The 20,787-nt window shown below is 40.0% G+C and overlaps 1 protein-coding gene across 2 annotated transcripts in view; it reads right to left on the reverse strand.

Annotated features, from left to right (window-relative positions):
* Positions 1–19,503, reverse strand: part of mbtps2 (membrane-bound transcription factor peptidase, site 2) — a 21,615-nt gene extending 2,112 nt beyond the window's left edge. Inside the window, exons 1-11 of one of the 2 annotated variants that reach the window (XM_050057170.1) lie at positions 19,197–19,503; positions 18,503–18,757; positions 16,739–16,887; positions 14,961–15,099; positions 14,202–14,305; positions 13,045–13,172; positions 9,435–9,553; positions 7,378–7,558; positions 4,548–4,654; positions 2,515–2,713; positions 1,962–2,037 (exon numbers count right to left, since the gene is read on the reverse strand). In XM_050057170.1, coding sequence (XP_049913127.1) covers positions 1,962–2,037; positions 2,515–2,713; positions 4,548–4,654; positions 7,378–7,558; positions 9,435–9,553; positions 13,045–13,172; positions 14,202–14,305; positions 14,961–15,099; positions 16,739–16,833 — 1,148 coding nt within the window. In that variant the 5' untranslated portion in view covers positions 16,834–16,887; positions 18,503–18,757; positions 19,197–19,503. The remainder of the gene's footprint in view (positions 1–1,961; positions 2,038–2,514; positions 2,714–4,547; positions 4,655–7,377; positions 7,559–9,434; positions 9,554–13,044; positions 13,173–14,201; positions 14,306–14,960; positions 15,100–16,738; positions 16,888–18,502; positions 18,758–19,196) is intronic. The other variant, XM_050057169.1, reaches the window with a different exon arrangement.
* Positions 19,504–20,787: the final 1,284 nt, after the last annotated feature.

Genomic DNA, 20,787 nt, shown 5'->3' on the forward strand with positions numbered 1-20,787 from the left:
GGCTACGAAAACCAAACGAATTTTATTTTATAGCGATTATACACTTATATAAACATATTAATGGGTAGAATATTCAGATTCAGATTCAGATTGACAATAAACCATGCCAAATATTACACACTGGCCCTTTAAAAAAAAATCCATCTGCTGATAAAGATCATGTGATAAGATCTGAAGTCTAGACTAGAATTAAACGCTTCACAGTTGTATGCCTCTGCCAACCAGTAAGTTACAGTTTACATCCATGTCTGTCCAGACTCACATGCTTTATGTAGTGAAGACTTGGAAGGAATTTAATAAAAAGGTATTAAGTGTATTTTCTGGCAAAACATGGATGCATTACACACATCTTCAATTCGGCAGCACAGAAGATCTAAACAATCAGCACAGTTTCAAGGTGGGCACTCAAGATTAGTATCATCAGCTCAGTATCTGACCAACGTGTTTATTCGGAATGTTATGATGTCGCAGTGAAGTTGACCTTCGACCTTATGGATATAAAATGTCTTCACTTCATTATTTTATCTGATTAGACTTTTTTGTCATAAGTAGTATATGAATTCCTGAGTTACAGCCAAAACCATGTTTTATGAGGTCACAGTGACCTTGACCTTTCACCATCAAATTCTAATCAGTTCATCCTTCAGTCCAAGTGGACGTTTGTGTCAAATTTTAAGAAATTCCCTCAAGGTGTTCTTGAGATATCACATTCACAAGAATGAGACAAATGCTAGGTCATGGTGACTTTGACCGTATATAAAATATTCTGCTCACGAAGATGGGACAGATGGATGGACGGACAGATAAACAGACAGACGAACTAACGGACCACCCAAAAACATAATTCCTTCGGCCACAACCATCGGCGCTAAGGCATATTTGTATTTTTGGAAAACCTTATGAATTCACAGTAAAGTTGATCTTTGAACATTTGAATATGAAATGTCATCTCTTCATATTTTTATCCTTTTAATCGTGTGTGCAAAACTTTGTCATAAATAGAGTATAAATTCTGAGTTATGGCCCAAACCATGTTTTGTGAGGTCACAGTGACCTTGACCTTTGACCAACAAATTCGAATTAGTTCATCATTGAGCCCAAGATGTTTGTGGCAAATTTGAGGAAATTCCCTCAAGGTCTTTTTGAGATATCACATTCAAGAGAATGGGACAGATTAGGTCACAGTGACCTTTGACCATCAAATTCTAATCAGTTATTCACTGAGTCCAAGTGGACTTTTGTGCCATTTAAAGAAACTTTCTGAAGGCGTTCTTGAAATATTTCATTCAGCAGACCGGGACAGATGAAGTAACAGTGATCTTGACCTTTGACCACCAAAATCTGATCAGTGCACACTTGAGTCTAAGTGGACATTTGTACCAGATTTCAAGAAATTCCCCGGAGACATTGACATATTGCGTTCAAGAGAATGGCCGGATGGATGGACATCCCGAAAACATAATGCCTTTGGCCACGGCTATCGCTGGCATGGAGGCATAAAAACAATAACAGCACCAACCAACACAAACATGATGCAGCAGAACTGCAGTCAGAATTGTCCACAGCTATTCACTGACGAGTTAAATTCAGCCAGTCACGTTCTGAGCAGCAGCCATTAGACTTGTGAAGCTCATCACGCCTCCTGACTGTGGAGCAAAATGACTAGATGTTAAAATGGGGACTTTTAATCAGTAATAACAGACATTAGACTTTGTTCAGAACTGTTATGCTGTATCACCATTTTGAAGAGCAAAATGTTCATCATTTAGACAGAACAGACGGTGCTTTGTCAGCCAAGGACTTACATTACCCTTCTATCCTTTAAAAAAAAGCAACATCATTTGTTTTTTTTTCTGTGTAACAGACTTAGACAGAAGAGTAGCATTCACTCTTGGAAAACCAATCCTCACGCATCCCTCATCTCATAATGACTCATCTGTCCTTTAAACATGAAAGGATACTTGCAGAAGGTCTCCAAGAAGACAGGCAGATCCAGGTGAAGGAAACCAAAGCGCGGGACAAAGTTGGTCAGACTCACTGGGAAAGACAAAACATGGCAGATGTTACAGTCACGCTGAAAGAATTTATACACACATCATTAAAGAAAGATTTGATCCATTCAACACTTTTGTAAGTGTCTTAAATTGCAGCAGACAAGACAACACGCCGCTTATTCATTGTAAATCACTTAAAGACTGGAGAGGCAGCTCAACACTGTAAACACCAATTAAATGAATATTCCAAATAAAAGCTCATGCCTCCTTCAAGGGTGGGGCTTGTTCATCAAAAAAGTAACGTGTTGCAAGTCTGACAGAGAAATTACAAACCTTTATATTATTTGACATTTACAAATAAGGAATAATTGGAATTGGATACTTTTATGGTACATTTTTCCTTAGTTAGTTACATCAAAATGTCTGATCTGCTTCTACTTGTGCTAATGATTTCCTACATTTCATTAAATAAACATGAAGACAGGAGGTGATCCTGGCAACACAACATACTGTAACCTACCAGCGTACTGAAGGTGCGGCGGATATCCCACAAACAGCATGTGTGCGCTGGGCGGATGTGTGACACGGATGAAGCGAGTCTGGTTCTCCAGAGACGGAGTGACGCAAACGCTGGCGGCGTGGGAGTTTGCGGTGCAGTCGTCGTCGGTGCGACACACTTGAGTCCCCGTCACCATCTTACGCACCGGCATGCAGGCGTACTGCAGCCACAGGGTTACAGAAGGGATGCAAATATGAGAAGTACAAGAGAGGTCAGCAGCAAGTGACAGACACAAGTTTATTGTAACTTTTCCTGATAAAGTCGGTCTTGTTTTTTGCTTTCTTGTACATGCATCACTGTGTCCCTTGACAATGTTTGCTCTTATTTTATTTTTTATACATCTTCATCTATAATAGCAGAAGCTGCAGCTGGCAGTTCTTCTTTATACAGGGCAGGCACAATGGACTGACTAAAATGCACACATGAAGGTACAACGCAGCAGAGCTGAAGCATTCTGACCTTATGCTTTAATACTTTTCTTTCAAAGTCAGAGAACAGCTCAGAAAAGCAGCAAATTAAGATTTTTTTCTTTGTTACATAAAATACCAGGGCTGTTGTGTGACTGGTTGTACAACTAACAAGATCAAAGTCTCCAGTGTTATATCATACCAGCTGAGAAATCGTGAAGAAAAAAGTGGCTAGCGGCCATCAAGAGGGTTTACGTAAATAGAGATGCGAGTGTCAACTAGAACAGATTCTGGTCCCGCAAGTCAAATCACACCGTTGTCTGCTCTTAACATTTTATAACAGGTAAAAATATAAAGCAAATACGTTATTTATAAGTCATAAAATAATGGTACAGTAGTGATACTGAGTCTGCATGTTTGGTCTGAGCATTTATACTTGTGCAGTGGTGTGTCTGTGTCACTCTGCAGTTACACCTCCAAAACACTAGGTGGCAGTGGGGTTTCTGTGAAGTGCAGTTAAGTTTAGTTGATTCAAAACACACATCAAATATGTCTTAATAGCAACAATTTCAATTACAAGTAGACAAATTAGCTTCACTATAACTCGCAGCATTCACAGACAAAGCACTTGTCTTTTGCTGGACACATTTTCCCCACAATTACAACATGCTAATGTATTTAGCACAAGTCTATGGCATTTTACAGTGTATAAATTAGCCTAGCAGCTAGCGGAGACAACAGCAACATTTAACGAAGGTAATGTTTGGCTCCTTTACAACTCACAAGGTTCAACGATAAAACAACTGTCTTATAAACACGTTTTCAAAACAAATATGACATGCTAATGTTATTAGCGCAAGTCTATGGTATTTTACATTGTATAAATGAGCCTAGTGACTACTGAAGATTTCCTCTACTCATATGAAGCCAGGATAAATCACACAGGACATAAGATGCTATTATGGGGGGGCTTTATTGTCTTCACAATTTATTGTTTCTTATCTTTGAAATTAAAGTAAATAAAAGCTTTGTTTCCACTGAGGGAAATGGTTTCAGCTAACAAAAACAGACAGGAGGTCTGCGTTGCCGTGACGTGTTGTTACATTTCTGGGGATGTGCACATCAGGCTACAGCGTAGGTTACGAAGTGGGTATGGCGTTGATTCAACGCACAAGTATAAATCCCGGTCAGTACTTTGGCTTGATCTGAATCTGCAATGGGAGGCTGCCTGAACGATGTGGAGAGATGGACTCCCTTTCAAGTCTGTTTTTGTCGTGTTCAGATAATAGACACATTTGGGTGATGCTGTAAATGAAATGTTAGATAACAGGGAAATCGGAACCATGACATGTGACTGCAGACATGTGTTGCAGTTTTGGTCTCCGTGTCAGAACCATTACACCCCTAGAATAAAAGGAACTGAAATAAATAAAGGAAAAAATATAAAAATATCCTTGACGTTCTATCTGGGCTGGAAACCTGCTCACATGATGAAGCAGTCACAAAAAGTCCCAGCCTGTGTCTGTTTGTGTGTGTGTGTGTGTGTGTGTGTGTGTCTGTGTGTGTGTGTGTGAGTGTGTATTTTACCTCTCTCTCTCTGCTGTTCCTGCCCTGTGGTTTTATGTAAGAGAAACAGAGGTCTGTCAGGCTGTTGTTGCTGCAGCAGTCCATCGTTCCATCCAAACGCTTGAAGGCTACAAGAAAAAAAAAGAAAGATAAATGGACGAGAGAGAGACTGATTAGATTTGTGTGTCAGGCTGAAAACTAAAGATGGATGTCACCGAGTTGTTTTTTTGTTTTTTTTGTAGTCGGACTCTCGGTTGGTAAATCTACTCCCATGAGATGATTAGACAAGGACAGAGTATCACACACTTTATGACATAACTGAGATTATCACGCTGACTTCTCATATGTCACCAGGACCTCTGTGTACTCACACAAGCTGACTCGACTGTACAAATTAATAAGCACATTAATACATCGTGCAGCAAAATGCACTGGGGATACATGTTCTAGTAAGTAGGAGCAGGAAGACACTGTGCTGTGATGCTCATGTCACAAGTGTCGGGGCATCCTGAATCTTCAACATCACCAAAATAACAGAGTAGTACATTCAAAAAGCTGAAGATAGCCACAGAGAGGATATAAATTTAGCACATGGTGTGGTGGAGTTTGAAGTTTTATATGATGAATAGATGGAGGGAAGATGGGAAATTCTTTTTTTAACTCTACCCTTTGGTTAAAATGAAATCAGGACTGCAACTAATGCCAGCCTTACACCAAATAACTTTTAAAGTGATTTCACTGTCGCAGACAAATTTCCAATGTCAGTATAAAATCATTAGTTTTAGCTCAGTTGCTGCGCACTCCTGTGATCTCAATCGTCAAAAAATCAAACATGTTTAATATTATCGTAAAATTTAAGTCTAGGCTCATGCAAGTAGGGAAGTTTATTGATATGAACACTGTCAACAACCATTAGCTGCAGCACCAAACAGGAAGCAGCAAACTGGGTAGACAGTAAAGATGGAGGGGACAAAAAGGGAGGCACACGAACATGAACAAGTCTCAGTTCTCTTGTACTGTGAAAAAGGAAGAGAAACCGACAGGGTTGGGGAGTGAAAAAGGGTCCCTGATTAATGCTGTGTGTATTTGATCCACCGTCCACAGATTATTTTAGTGAGAATGTTAATTTTTTAATCGGATCGCCTCTCATTCCCACGGGCTTCTCCCGCTTAAATAGCAGAGCTAACCAACGAAAGCTGGCAGTGAGTTTAGGCGACCAACTGACCCTTCGCTAAGTCCTGCCCCCAGATGCAGACTGGCCAATCATAACGTAGCATCGGGCTGGCTCAGACCAGGGTCCGACAACAACACAGCTGTGCCCCATTGACTCTAATGCAATCGTTTCAGATTTCCTTCATTTTCAGGCTGGTTTTGTGGATTTGGAGCTAAATGTTGTGCCTGGAGCACGTCGTGTATTAATGATACTCGTTACCTGGAGAGGTTGGAAAAAGATATACGTTTCTTCCCTGTTCCAAAACCAAAATCAAACCCTGAGAAGTGTAGGGTTAGCTAGCTAGCTACTGAAGATATAGCCTACTGAATGTATACACATGCTGCTTTTGCTTTATAATGATTGTAACAGTGAAAAAAAGGCCGACCCTGCTGTACAGGAACCAGTGAAGGGAAGCAGGGAAACTTTGCTGATATTCAACCAGCTCTGTGTCATCACAGTGTGTGCAGATGGATGCTGTTCGACTTCCCCCGGAGGATCCCTGCCCGTCCAGCAGCAGAGGTCCAGGTGCTGGCAGCGGCACTGGGTGAAGCCAAACAGCATTCATCTGCACACACTGTGATGCCACACAGCTGGTTCAATATTCCATTCATTGTGTTCTGTGGCGATCAGCAGTGATGTGGTGGTTGACTTTTACACTGTGATCTGTAGCCTATAGTTCGGCTTTAGCTTCTAACTATCTTTGTCTTTTTAACCTGTTTTTGCTGCCGAGTCAGTTTGACATCCTGGATATATCCTCCAAACACAGACTGTAGACCCCTCTGTCTGCTTCTCTCTGGAATCACTGTTTCATTTTTCCAAAAATATGATATTTCTTCAGAGAGTGCAGTTAGTTACAGTGTGGACTCCATGCTTACTCTGACACCTTGACGGACCATCACAAAGGGGCGGGGCTTAGCGAAAGGTGAATTCCCAAATGTTAAATTTGTACACAAACACAATTTATATTGATGCCAAACTGACAAGAATACTGTCTTGTGCTTCAAATAGTGAGCCTGCAAGATCCCCAGTCTTTGCAAAGTCTGTAACTGAAAATTTTTCAGTCTTTAGTTGTGAGATGGTGTCAGACTTTACGCTTTTAAGTTATTTTTTATTACTGATTAATTATTTGCTGTATATAATATTAACAAAAAGAGTAAAAAATGCCTTAGAGCCTCAAAATATTACAATGACTGGTATATATGACAAAGAAAAACAGCAAATCCTCACATTTGAGAAGATGGAAGCAGAGTATTTGCCTTTTTTTTTTTTGAAAAATGACTGATATGCTTAACAGATGATCAAAATATTTGCAGGTAATACAAACAAACTGACGTGATCGCAAAAAAACAACAACATACTTTAAAGCAGGAGACATAATATTTGGTTACATTTTTTTTACAGTAAATTTTTAATGAACGAATCACTTTAATTGAGTCTTTAATGAATTAATGAACTGATCATAATTAAACAGTAAAAAAGTCTCTTCTCCAGTGGCACACTGCTGACTCTTTATTGAGTTACACTAACAAAATGACAAATGGGCTACTTCCGTCATACAGCCAGGTTTCATTTCACTATTACTTTGAGAGGACTCTTATTTATACTTGTTTACTATCTCCGTACACACGGCACACTCACCTCGCCCGTGAGCCCAGCTGGGCTGCAGGCTGGCGGCGGGGACACAGTATCCAGTCTGTGGGGTGTGAGAGAGGTGAGACAGGCAGCTGCTCCAGTCCTCTACTCCCCACACTGGACAGTCCTCCAGCCTCGTCACTATGTCCCCGACTGACAGACCCCGGGGACCGTCAGCTGCAGAGCCCTGGTCCAAAGACACAGGCAGGAATATAAAAACTGGTTCAAATGGCTAAAGGTCACAAAAGCATACTTTGATGGTTTGATGTCTGCAGTGGGAAAATCCGGGTGGATGGATGACAAAACACTTTCCCCTGCCAACTGCTGCCAAAGAGACCAACAGACTTAACACCAAAGTACTTCAGCTGCCAACTGTGGCTGTGTGAATTACTGACTGTGTGAATGTGCAGAGGGCAATAATGTGAAAAATAACTCGTGCTCTGCCAACAAAAATAAAGGTTATTAATAACTGTGACACTGGAAAACATGCTATAGTGAAGCAGTAACTTTAGTTCTGACACACAAGTGAAAATGTTCCTCACAGTATAACTAGTGTATGTAATGTACTAGGAAAGATATCTAAATCAAAATAAATTCTCTACGCTTCTCTCCTGGCATTGATCAAGCCTTTAAAAACTCATCTCTGTTCATCAGAAGAACATATTTCAGGGTTCCCACACTATCCTAGACATCAAATTCAAGGACCTTTAAAGGACTTTGCAGGCCCATTTCCAAGACAGCATAGTTTGAGACATGGCTCAAGGTTAATTACAGCTACAACACTGAGAATTTTTTATAATGAGATGTAGCAGGCTTTACAGAAGCTCACAGACAATTAAAAAGAGAGAGAGGCTTAAATGTGTCGTCTCAGTTGTGCCGTGTTACAGCGACGGCAGAAAATATCAAAACAACTTCAACTGTTGCATAAAATAAATAAATTCTAGCACTTTCAATAACCCTAAATCTGTTTTTTTTAATGTTCAAAGCCTTGATTTTTTCCCCCTCATATTCACAAACATAAAACAATTTCAAGAACCCGTAGGTACCATCATCTCTTCTTGCCTTAAAAAGGTTTAGATGTTACTCTACACCTTTGCCTCATTTATTATGTGAGGATCTATGAATAAGTCCCGCCCCTTGCCCCTCCCGTGCTGCTCAAGCATACCTGCTTAACTTTGAACCCTGCTCATCAAACAAATACACCTGTGCCTGTCTTGTGGTTTACAGCACTTTAGAAACATAGCAGATAACAGATAACGTGAGCCTTCAGCTTGACTCCATGACCAAAAAGCTCAAGCTATGTTTCTCATCTTAGAAAAATGTCAGAAAATGGTGGAAAAATTGTTTTTAGCTTAGCTTTCGAAATACCGATACATAACTACACGGGATGTTGGCTTTACAAAGACAGACTTTGACCTTGGCTAAGATCACATTTAAGGTAAGACTTCAGATAGATGTCTAAGATATCTGTTGCACATAGCTGTCTCGTTTTTGACAATCTAATGTGCCATGAATTCTAAATAAATGAGACTTTTTCTATGTGAAAAACATGGTGGGAAATGTTGCTTCAGTTCTAAGGACACTTTACCGGGAAGTTCAGCAAAGACTGTAACAATGCAAAAAAATTACCATCAGCATCTCAAATCTCAATCGAGTGCTAACCATGTTAGCCTTTGTGCAGAGTGGCTATTAACATTTTAGTCTAAAAATAAGTCAGCCTTTATTTTTGTGAAGCTGACTAACAGGCATTTGACTCATCTACGACTAAAAATATGCCGAACAATACAGAACAATCTAAAATGTCTTTGAAAAAAATGACCCAGGCTTCTCCTAATGATATAGAAAGCTCCACCCTGCAAGTTGACAGGATTAGTTCCTTACTGACATCACAAACCCTGGCTGTCTAAATCTGTGTTTTATCATTGGCAAACCGCAGTTCCAAGGTTGAAATGCTCAGCCATGGTGTCGACTACTTATTTTGCTCATGATATGTCTCATAACATTAAAAAAACATACCATCTGGACTTGTTAAAGGTTAAAAACTTGATTTTCACTGCACTGACCTGGACGACCTCTGTGACCAACGCCCCGCCGCCGGTGGAGTACATGGGAAACAGGAGGACAGGCAACAGGAAGAGAAAGGCTAATGCTGCCACGCAGAGAACAAAGTTGTGCCACACTCCTAAAGAAAGAAAACAGAAACATTTATTTTAATTTCACTTTTAAATTTCAGTTAATGAAAGATTATTATTCCTAGAATGTAAAAAGGACCATGCAAAGAATTTTAACTTTTAAAATATAACCTTGAAAATTGTAAAGACTATGAACCTGAACCCTCCAATATGAAGCTACTGAGAAGCAAAGAGTAACATCAGGATTGTATTCGACAGTCTGGATACTACATGCTGTCACAAGCGTTTTGCATGTTCTCCACATATTTTCAGGCTGGAGGATGTCGTGGCAAACCTGTAACCACTGCTCACCAAAAATAACTTAACTATACCATCTTAATTATGCAAGAAGACAGTCAGTCTCCCAAAACCACACGAGGAAACGTTTCATTGCTTGATGAGGTCAAGGCACAATATTTAGATCTTATTTCCTGAAACATGCAAAACCATTATTTAACACGGTGACAGCAGTATCAAGCACCAAGCTACGCAAAGTCTCTGGAAAGGAGGAGATTAATAGCTGAAGACAGTTTGAGGAAATTTGTTTCTCTGGGGGGGAAAAATCCCAGACTGCTTTACATGATTTTAATTTCAGGCCTAAAGGGCGCAATTATATTTCCCATATTGACTTTATACAGTAAACAAACTATTAAAGTTGCATCACCTATCGCTACAGGAATAAATAATAAACACGTTATGAGAAAGAACCCTCCTGCGTACAGAGAGATCTCCGCTGTGGAGCGAGAGGGAGAGACAGAAAAATAAACACAGCATGCCGTTATGTCACCACTCCCCTGATGGGAATTATGGCATCCTCCTCTCTCTGCCTTTCTGCTTTGTCATATGACTTGATTGGATGTCTCAGTTTGGTGCCTGCAGTCACCACCCGAGTTATTTTCTTGTCACATTTAACAGAGGAAAAGCCTGGAGGAATTTGGATCTGGTTTAAGATACAGATGGTTTTACCGAAGCTCTTCGCTGCCCTCTAAAGGCTCCACACAGCACAGAGGAAGCAGCATTTAGTGATGTTTATTAGAGTCATGCTCTTACACACTGACGGACTCATCTGCAGGGAGTTAAGAGTCACCTATGTGTTCCCATCACAGTGGGATCACAGTGGGATGGGAACAGATAAGATTTTACTGAAACCGATGCCCTTATCGATTCTGCTAATCCGTCAAATTGTTTATTGATTCCCTTGTTTACTCCTGGTCAATTTTCTGTGTGGAAAAAAAGTAGGCTTTCACAGGTTTTTCAGCTTCAACGCAACCGTTTTATTATCTCATCATCTGAAATGAATGAAATGAGAGACAATTTGTACAGAAATCGTTTTCATTTTAGTTTTCAAAGTCAAAGAAAAATCTGCTAACCCTGCCGGCGTGGCACTAATGTTATTACAGTAACAGACATGCTGCTCAGTTGGGAACAGGGATCCTCCTATTGTCTAATCTCCAAGACTTTTAAACAGGAGGAAGTTAGACTAGTTGACAAGCCTAAAAGTAAGAAAATATGAACTAAAAACTGTCAAAATTAAGAACATTTTATTCTATGAGGTAAAGCGTTATCTGAAAAAATATAATGTATATTATATGAGCCATTTGAAATGGTTAATCACATTTGTTAATAACAAAATCATATTTTAAATACTGCTGAAATATGTGGCACTTTGGACTGTTTCATCCTTTCTGCCGTCACTCCTTCTTTCAAGTTTCCAGCAGAGTAGAAGCATGAGTTTAACGTCACTGTTAAAGTCAGAACTGTCAGAAAAATATGCTGGCACTGATAGCAGAAAGTAGAAAGTAAAAAGCTTGAAGACATGTGGTTGTGACAGATTGGACAATTTGCAACCAGTTCTCAACTCAAACTGGTTCGTGATTCCCAGCCCTACTGACCAAATCATCCTGACATCCATTTCCCTGTTTTTGCAGGAATACCACTGGGTTTCACTGATAAATAAACTGATGTGGAACATAAAACATGAAACATTCATAAGGACTACAGTGATGATTATTCCTCTACTGTAGCAGGGATTTTGATTCCACACAGGACTTTAACTTGACTAGACTAGACTATGGAATAACTAGAATTACTGCCCTGTAGTTGTATGCCTCTGTGAACCAGTCAAATTGTAGTTACAGATTACAGCCATATCTGTCCAATCTCATGTGCAGCCATGAGTTAAGACAATACTTCAAATATGGATGTTGCTGCAAAGAAGCATATTCTAAAATGTGGATGCTTGACAGACATCTTCAACCCGGCAGCACAGAAGATCTATACAATCAGCTCAGCCTCAAGATGGGCACAAAAGATTAGTGTCACCAATTTAGTATCTGACCAAATGTCTCCCCTTCTGTTCCTGAGATATGACGCTGAATAATGGCCAGAAAAGTGGGTTTTTTTTTCCTATTGTCATAATTAGCGTATGAATTCTTGAGTTACGGCCAAAAACCTGTTTTGTGAGGTCACAGTGACCTTTCACATTTGACCACCAAATTCTAAGCAGTTCATCGTTGAGTCCAGGTGGACGTTTGTGCCAAATTTGAGGAAACTCCCTCAAAGCCTTCTTGAGATATTGCATTCACAAGAATGAGACAGACACAAGGTCACAGTAACCTTGACCTTTGACTACCAAAATCCAATCAGTTTGACGTTTGTGCCAAATTTATATGCAGTACAACACTAGTATGCTTGCTAACATTAGCCTCAAGGGCTAGATTGTTTGACATTGCTTGGCAACACCGTCAGCCAGTCTGTACTGACGTAATCATAATCATCCAGATTTTAAATCCTAAATATCAAACATGCTTGAAATTATCAGGGTCCCAGACCTGATTTCTCCTCCAATTTGTGGGGAGGGTTAAATCAGGGATAAATCAGCCCAAAACTCCTGTAGTCTGAACCCAGCTTTCCAGCATATTTTTGTAATGGACAATGATTATATAATATATTATCCAAAGTGAGAAATTCATTTTTCATACAGGGCATCTTTTGCCTTTTAATTTGATTTTTTGCAGCATTTTGTGACCTGTCGGGGTTAATTTTACAACACCAAACCTTAGCGAATAAACCCAAAATTTTAATCTCTGTGATCAGCATTTTTTCTGTTGCTTCAAACTGCCCTCTTGACTCTTGACTCAAATTAAAACTGGTCACATTCTTCTTGACCAGACTGCACTGAAAATAATCAGTCTCTAACAGGCTCGTACGGTGGCCTGTAGAAGACATAAGTTGCATTTATGCGTGAATAACCGCCTGCTCCGCCAATCAATTCATTAAAATCTAATTTCCTTAATTGCAGAGTGAAATGATTTGATGTGCAGCAGCTGTCTGGTGTTCAGAAATAAATGACCTCAGGACGACCTTCTCTGGCAAAACAGAAATGAGTATTTAATAAAATGCTTGTAATAATTGTGATTAATAGCTGTGATCACATTAGCTGGCAAAATGATCATCTGTGCCACAAGGAGGGATCAAAACACGTCTGGTTAAAAAGTCTTACCGGCACAGAAGATCCGGAGCTGCTGAGTGGGTGATATGATGTTGAGGTGTGTGGTGAAGAGGTCCACAAACGCTCCGGGATACACCACGAACACAAACATGCCGAAGCCGTTTACTCGCACTTGCTCCCTAGAAAAATGATACACATTAAAAGAGGTCAAGAAGAGGAGGACAACACATTAAACTCTCAGAAAATGTCTTACTAAAATTGATGGGATCCTGGATGAACACACTATTTTCTCTCAAATTTAGAGCAGAATTTCAAAATCAGGGTGCTCGATATAGCCAAAATACTCTGGTACAGTACATGTAATATTATATTGTGGTAACAGTAAACCATGATACAGTAAATCTGTAAATTCAATAAAGATATAGCTTAAAAACTATGGGTGGGTGAAAAAAATCAATACAACATAGTACTGCAATATTTTTGTGTGGCAATATCGTATTGTTACACTGCAACAAGTGTTATCGGATCCTCAAGCAAGAATCTATGGAAAAGGGGCGCTGTCTATTCACCATACTATGGACTGCAAGTATTTAAGCCCAGGAGGTCTTGTTTAAGTGGGCTCACTGCATACTGTGGCTCGATGATGTCACATAATATGCTACAATGACTTCTTTCACCAGTAGCTTAGCTTTTACAATTTTTGTTGTTGTCGTTGTTGTTATTTTGTTTCTTGAAACAAATTCCGTCATAACCCATATACCCCAGCAAAATGTCAGGAAGGTATGAAGGTATGAGAAAACAGATACCTTCCAAGCCTAGCTGCCAACACATATAACATGAATAATAAACATGTTAGTGTGCAACTTTGTTGTCAATGAATATTTAATGTTTTAGAGAGATTCAAAGCCACATTTTTAAGCATTTTAAGCACCTAACTTATCAGATGATGAAAGATGAAGGTCCAGGCAAGTGCAGAGTAAAGCACTAACATAAGGGACAGAATAACGCTGAACCAGGTTAAAACAATATCATCATTTATACATCTTCAATTAAATAGAAAATATCTAAGACTCTTTAACTCCCTTGTGCATTCACATAAACCCTCACTAGTCACCTCCCCTTTTTCTGTCTTTATAACCATTGGATGCTCTTCTCTCTGCCAGTTGACATGGTAACAGATTTGTGTTTTGGAAACGTGTGTGTTGTACCTCAATGCTGCCACAGCGTGGCCCAACTCATGTATGATTCCGCTGAGCAGCAGGGCGATGAAGAAGTAGGCCAGCTGACTGGTGGGCAGATTGACACCAGGGACCTGAAGACACGCCCGAAACCAAAAAAAGAAAGGCAACACACAACTGTGACTGATACAGAAATACATCATGAACTCCAACAGTCATCCTCAGGCTGACAAATCAACCTGTTTCAAGAATTTGGGGCCTCTTTGATCTTATTATATTGGCATTTTAATTCTTATAGGAGGAAATGTAAACTATGATACAATATATCTGGCACATACACATAACTCTTATATTACCAAGATATTAAAATCTTCATCCCCACTTGTTTTTTGTTTTGCTGAAGCTGTGGTTTTCTGTGTGGTCTGCATTTTCCTGCTCCGCTGGCTGTGTGGTGCATTTTCTGCCACTCCAGCCTGAATGCCTGTTTATAAATGGCCAACTAACAGCTTCCCATTAATCACCTACGTACAGTGGTCCACTGGGAATAGCGCTCACATTAATGCATGGCGATTTGACACCTCAATGAATAAGAGGTGAACAGGGGAAAAATGCAAAATAAGAGCCCTTCCTTTAAATGGGGGCATCTTTCTCCCCCCTCATTTAAATATCTCAGGCTCTGTGTGAACTTTCAAGGACATTTGTGCTCTGAACTCCAGTTAATCTCTGACCCTGTGCACTGACAAGACAGTCACAATATTTACAAGTCTAACCAGCTCGGTGTGTACGTACCACCACCTGCAGTGCCTGCTGACCTCCTATCCGAGGGTTGTCTGTGGTCATCTGAGCGAGCGTCTGCTGCAGCGTCTTTATCAGCAGCACCACAGAGCCCAGCATGGCCACTATACCAAACACCAAACCGCTGTTGAACCTGCCAGAGATCAAATTGATATAATAGAGCAATCATTTAAATTTGGCCAGACCCTATAAATGTGATCATTTTATCTGAAAACACCCCAAAAGCTTGCAAAAACAAACAAACAAACTGCACAGTACAAAAGATATATCAACATTTTGGAGGACCGGCCCACTTGTCCATTAAGTGATGAGAAGAGATGAACAAAAATCATCACAGCAGCACTTCAGCATCATTTTGTTGAGAGGTAGTGATAGCTGGCCACTAACGATATGTCATTAGTGAGAAAATTAAAGTTTTCAGTAACCCTACATGATACTTCAACAAGTGTTGTAGTTTTAACAGTGGTATTTCCTTTATGGCTAAGCTAGGTGCTCATCATATAGTGCCAATACAGATACTTTAACACTCATATTGGTTTTGGAATGATATTTATATTATGCATTTAATTTCAAAACAGAGAGCCTTTTTTATTCTCTACTTACACTAAAATAATTAAATAAAAATTATAGGTCAGTCACTAGCCACCTACAATCAATATGCTGTTTATTATCTCCTCAATGCATAAGCTTGAAAGGGATCATGCATTGGGTCGTGTGTGTGAGAGTGTGAGAAGTACTACTGGACCAATCAGCCTAATGTTTTGGGCGTACTTTTATGACTGTTTACTCATGGAGCTCTTGTAGCTGTGGTGATTCACAACAGTTGAAATGGTTGAAATTGTTGAAATTTATTGACTGTTTTATACTGCTATTGACTGCTGCCTCCTCGTAAGTGCCCAGTAGGGGCCATAAATGTTCCAAAAACCAGCTCAGCTAAAAACAAGCCTCTCCCAGTCTGTTTCAGGCCACATTTTGGTCTTCGTCGTGGCTCAAAAACTGACATCCATAGTAAAGTTTGGTCCTACTTTGAACTGGAGCAGATTAATTCCATATGCGATATGTAATGACCCACTAAAGTTAGGCATGATAGACGTGAAGAAAGCCCTGTTTCGTTTTCTTCACTGCCAAATTGACTGTACAGGAGCTGGGAGGGACAATTCCAGTGGGTGCAGCTGCCCAGAGTGGCAGCGATCAGCTCCAGTGACCACCTTGCAGAGATCTGCACCATACAGAGTGCACTTTTCTAGTTTTGCGTCTTTAGGTGTTTTTCATTTTGTTTGTATTGTTGTGGAAAAAAAGCTTGTTTAGTGGACTAACTTTGCACTTGAAGGTTGCCCGTTCACTTATGTTTTAACAGGTCTGACGCTACTATGCGCCCCGGCTGTATCTAGGCTAACGGCTAACATGCTAACTATTTTTATGTCACTAGTCACTCGAAACAAATTTAGGACGATAGGAGACAGGTTGAAATAAACCAAAATTTCCCTTTAAGAGGAGCACTGTATGAACCAAAAGCTTCTTGACCTCTCACGTCAGGTTTGTTTCCCGTTCTATTTAAATTCTGTTTGTGTAAGTGTAATAAAAAATAAAATGTGCATTAAACTAAAGCATTAATAATCAATGAGTTCAAGTGGGCCAACTGGGAAATCTTCCAAAAAATTGGAGTTTATGTTTAAGAGCTGGAACATGGACGCCTGAACCAGGAGAGTACAGAAATGATGCAGGAACAGTTCAGGTTAGTTGTTGTTCATTTATTAAGTATAAGTACTCACCACAGGTATTGGGCTCGGGGGTTGATGCGGGCACAGTATGCAAACAGGCGGTTGAACATGGTGGTTTGCCATCTCACATGGAAAGGAGACAACATCAACCCCCGACTCGCCAACCATGACTCGTAGCTGATCCGATGTGTCACTGACGACTGTGGGAGTCAATGGAAAACAAGGGAAAGTTAACTACGAGTGCAATAACCAAATCATTACAGTCCTGAAGTTGAGTGCAATGAGTTGTGTGATTAGAGTCTGACCGATACTGGAATTTGAAGACATCTGTTAATGACATATTCATTTTTAAATTCAGACACATATTTTTTTTTCAATATCCCGTAAATTTGTTTGTTTGCTCATTTGTGAACAATACATTTCATAACCATGACATAAGTCTTAATGAAATGTGGTACAGGCATGACAGAGGAGAGAAATAACACTCAGCTTGACTTAATTAGGAATGAAATTGAATAATTTGCATAAATTAATAATTTACATTTTTTATGATTTGCTCATTCAAATTTCATTTTAGAAAAATGAAATTTGGCTCAAATAATAAGCAAATTCATTATCAGAAATGAGCACTGTTGATAATAAATAACAAATAATAATAAATAATATTCTCTAAATAAAACTCTCTCACCAAAATATGTTTTAACATCCAAATTAAAATCAGCCCAAAACCTGTCACATGTGCACACTGAGCAAACAGATGTTTAAGAGTTCCACCACATAATTACAGAAGGAGCATTAGTCCTCTATACTAGGAATAAACTTACAAATAATAGATTTATCAGGTAATATCTATCTACACCGATCAGCCACAACATAAAAAACACTGACAGGTGAAGTGAATAACATTGATCATCTTGTTACAAAGCAATGTTCTGTTGGGAGGACTTGGGTTGTGGTATTCATGTGGATGCCACCTGACATCTTTCTTTCTTCCTTTCTTCCATCAATCCTTCCATCTGTCCTTCCTTCCTTCCTTCCCACGCCAGGTCGTGGTATACCTAAACCACCTCAACTGATCCCTTTTAATGAATAAGGAGCAGCGGCTCTACTCCGAGCTCCCACCGGATGTCGGGGCTACTCGCCCTATCTCTTAGGCTGAGTCCAGCCACCCCAGGAAAAAAACTAATTTCAGCTACTTGTATCCGCAATCTCATTTTTTTTGGTCACTACCCAGAGCTCATGACCATAGGTTAGGGTTGGGGTGTAGATGGACCAGTAAATCAAAAGCTCTGCCTTCCAGCTCAGCTCCCTCTTCACCATGATGGTCTAGTACATCACTGCAGACACCACACCTATCCAACTCGTGCTCCATTTTACCCCCGCTCGTGTACAAGACCCCAAGATACTTGAACTCCCTCGCTTGAGGCAGTAACTGTCTCCCAACCCAGAGGATTCAAGAATCCTGCCCACTGCCCACTGCCCACGGGGACAGGAACTGGGGTCAGGTGCTTTTTTGTGACGGGCAGTAGGCAGGAACGGGGCTCTAGGTGTGCTGATCCCTGGTGTCACAGGCTAGCTGACATGTTCCACCCATCCAAACACCATTACAGACCAAGTACACTCCCTCACAGCTGCTGGGGAAGGAACTCCCCGATGGCAGCCCCCTCGACAGCAGGACAATGCTTCATTACACACTGCAAAAACTGCTCAGAAATAGCTCAAGGAACAAGCGGCAAGCTCAAGGCTTAGAACTGGCCTTGAAATAGCCTTGATCCCAATCCGATTGAGCATCTGTAGGATGTACTAGTACCTCACCTCACAACTCACTGGACTCCAAATACCTGTCGCCACTGCCTCAGTGCCAGACACCACAGGAGAAGTCCTGTGTCCATGCCTCAACAAGTCTGAGCCCAGTTAAATTTGAGGAGGCCCAACCGTGGATCGGGGGTACCGGCACGTCCCCTTTCCCTGTTCCTGGACACTTTTTGTGGCGTAGTGGTGCGGTGCATTGTCCTGCAGAGGGGGGACTGCCATTGGGTGGTGATGTTGCCATGAGGGGGTGTACCTAGTCTGTAACAGTGTTTGGATGGGTGGAGAGTGTCAAGATGCTTCCACATGAATACCAGGACCCAAGTTTTCCCATGTATTTGACATAACTTTTGTCAACTTATGTCATGTGTTGTCCAATACTAACTGTAATTTCTTTAAAGGCTAAATCAAGTCTTTAACATTATTTGACATGTGTTAACTGCATTGCTGTACACTAGAAGACGGTAAGTTTTCTTATTGCATGCAAATGTGTCGCCTAGAGATAATAATGATGAACAGAACCATAATAACAGCAGGAAACAGTTTCTCTGAGTGAGGAAAGAGTGGGAGTTACAGCCATAACATGTCGTGAGGCTGCTAATGTCCACTGTGAATACTGCTGGCTAATGAAACAGCCTTATATCTGCTCGTATGTTAGCTGACATCTTACTTAACACCTAAAACAAGACTATATATTCACCTTCAGCAGTGTGTCGGCGAGGTAGACCGCACACCAGGCTGCCATCACAAACACCAACAGAGGCACAGGGATCATGGTGCATCAGACGACTCTCCGCGGATACAATGAAGCAAACTGCGCTGTCTCCATCACTCCGTCCGCCCGCTCCTCATCCCGCAGCTAGCCGCGGTTACACATGTTCAATATAACATAAAACATCTAACATTTTAGCTTAAATACGAACAAAACACGGGTTTGTATCAGGGATGCTCTGAATGGAAAGGTCCGTCAGCATAGCACTGTGCGCCACACTTCCGGGTGACTCTTCTTCGTCTTCTTCTTTTTTGTAAGCTCAACCAACCATAGCACTACCGCCACCAAGTGTTGAAGTGGAGAACTCCCCTTCGAAGAAAAAGGAAAATACTTCCTAGGCTGATTTTAATTTAGTTTTATTTAACAGTTAGATAAGGTGATAATTATTAAACTACATTGTCCATATATGCCACACATCACAGTTTGTGCTTATGCTTTCCCATTTTATAAATAAAAATTCTCAGTGGTGAATGAAATACCTGAATGCTACACTTGAGTAAAAACATAGAGGTTACAATATATTTGTGAGTGTAAGCTCTTTGGTTGAAGTGCAGATATCTTACCAGAAAACAACTTTGGTAAAATTAAAGTCACCTGTCAGAAAATTAAATGGATAAAAGTCTTAAAGTATCTGATATTTGCTGTTCGTAAGTACCAACATTAATTTTATGATAGTAAATGCCTTGGAATTTTGAGAATTGTACATGTACACCACCCTAAAAATGGAGCATACATTACACCAGAAACAATTAGGTCTTTTTCACAATTTAATGGATTAAGAAGAAATCTAGTTTTTTTCCCTCTCATTCCTGCATTTGTTCATCCATCCCTTCCTCTCTTCCTTCCTTGTTTAGTAAGTAACTAAGATGCTTGGGTGAAATGTATTGAAATAAAAGTATGCATTTTATTTAGGAAATGTAGTGAAGTAAAAGTGAAACTTTGTTGTAATTACAGGCAAATAATAATACACAAAGCACAGATGACAACATGACATGACAATGTAGTCTAACAAAGAAAAAAACAACAATCAAACCAAAAAGTTAGACTACTACTAGTGTAATTATAGTTCTATATAGTTCCACCTTTCACTAGAGAAACTTTTCTCAAATTTCATGTTATGTTGTGCTACTTAATAATTTGTAGCAATACATTTTTCCATAAGAATTTGACATTGCACTGTATTTCTCAGGAAACTTACATTCAAAATTGTTTTTGATTGAGCTTTAGATATAAATATTTTACAAAACAGAATAATTGTATTTAATATCTGGGGACAGATTTCATCCAGGACCCCCAATAGAATGTTTAAAGCCTGCAACATAAGGGCAGTAAAATGCAAAAGTGAAAGTTCAATTTCAATCAATTTTATTTATAAAGCCCAATATCACAAATCACAATTTGCCTCACAGGGCTTTACAGCATACGACATCCCTCTGTCCTTATGACCCTCGCAGCGGATAAGGAAAAACTCCCCAAAAAAACCCCTTTAACGGGGAAAAAAAACGGTAGAAACCTCAGG

Source organism: Epinephelus moara, chromosome 11 (genome assembly GCF_006386435.1).
Source record: "Epinephelus moara isolate mb chromosome 11, YSFRI_EMoa_1.0, whole genome shotgun sequence".
Classification (NCBI taxonomy): Eukaryota; Metazoa; Chordata; class Actinopteri; order Perciformes; family Serranidae; genus Epinephelus; species Epinephelus moara.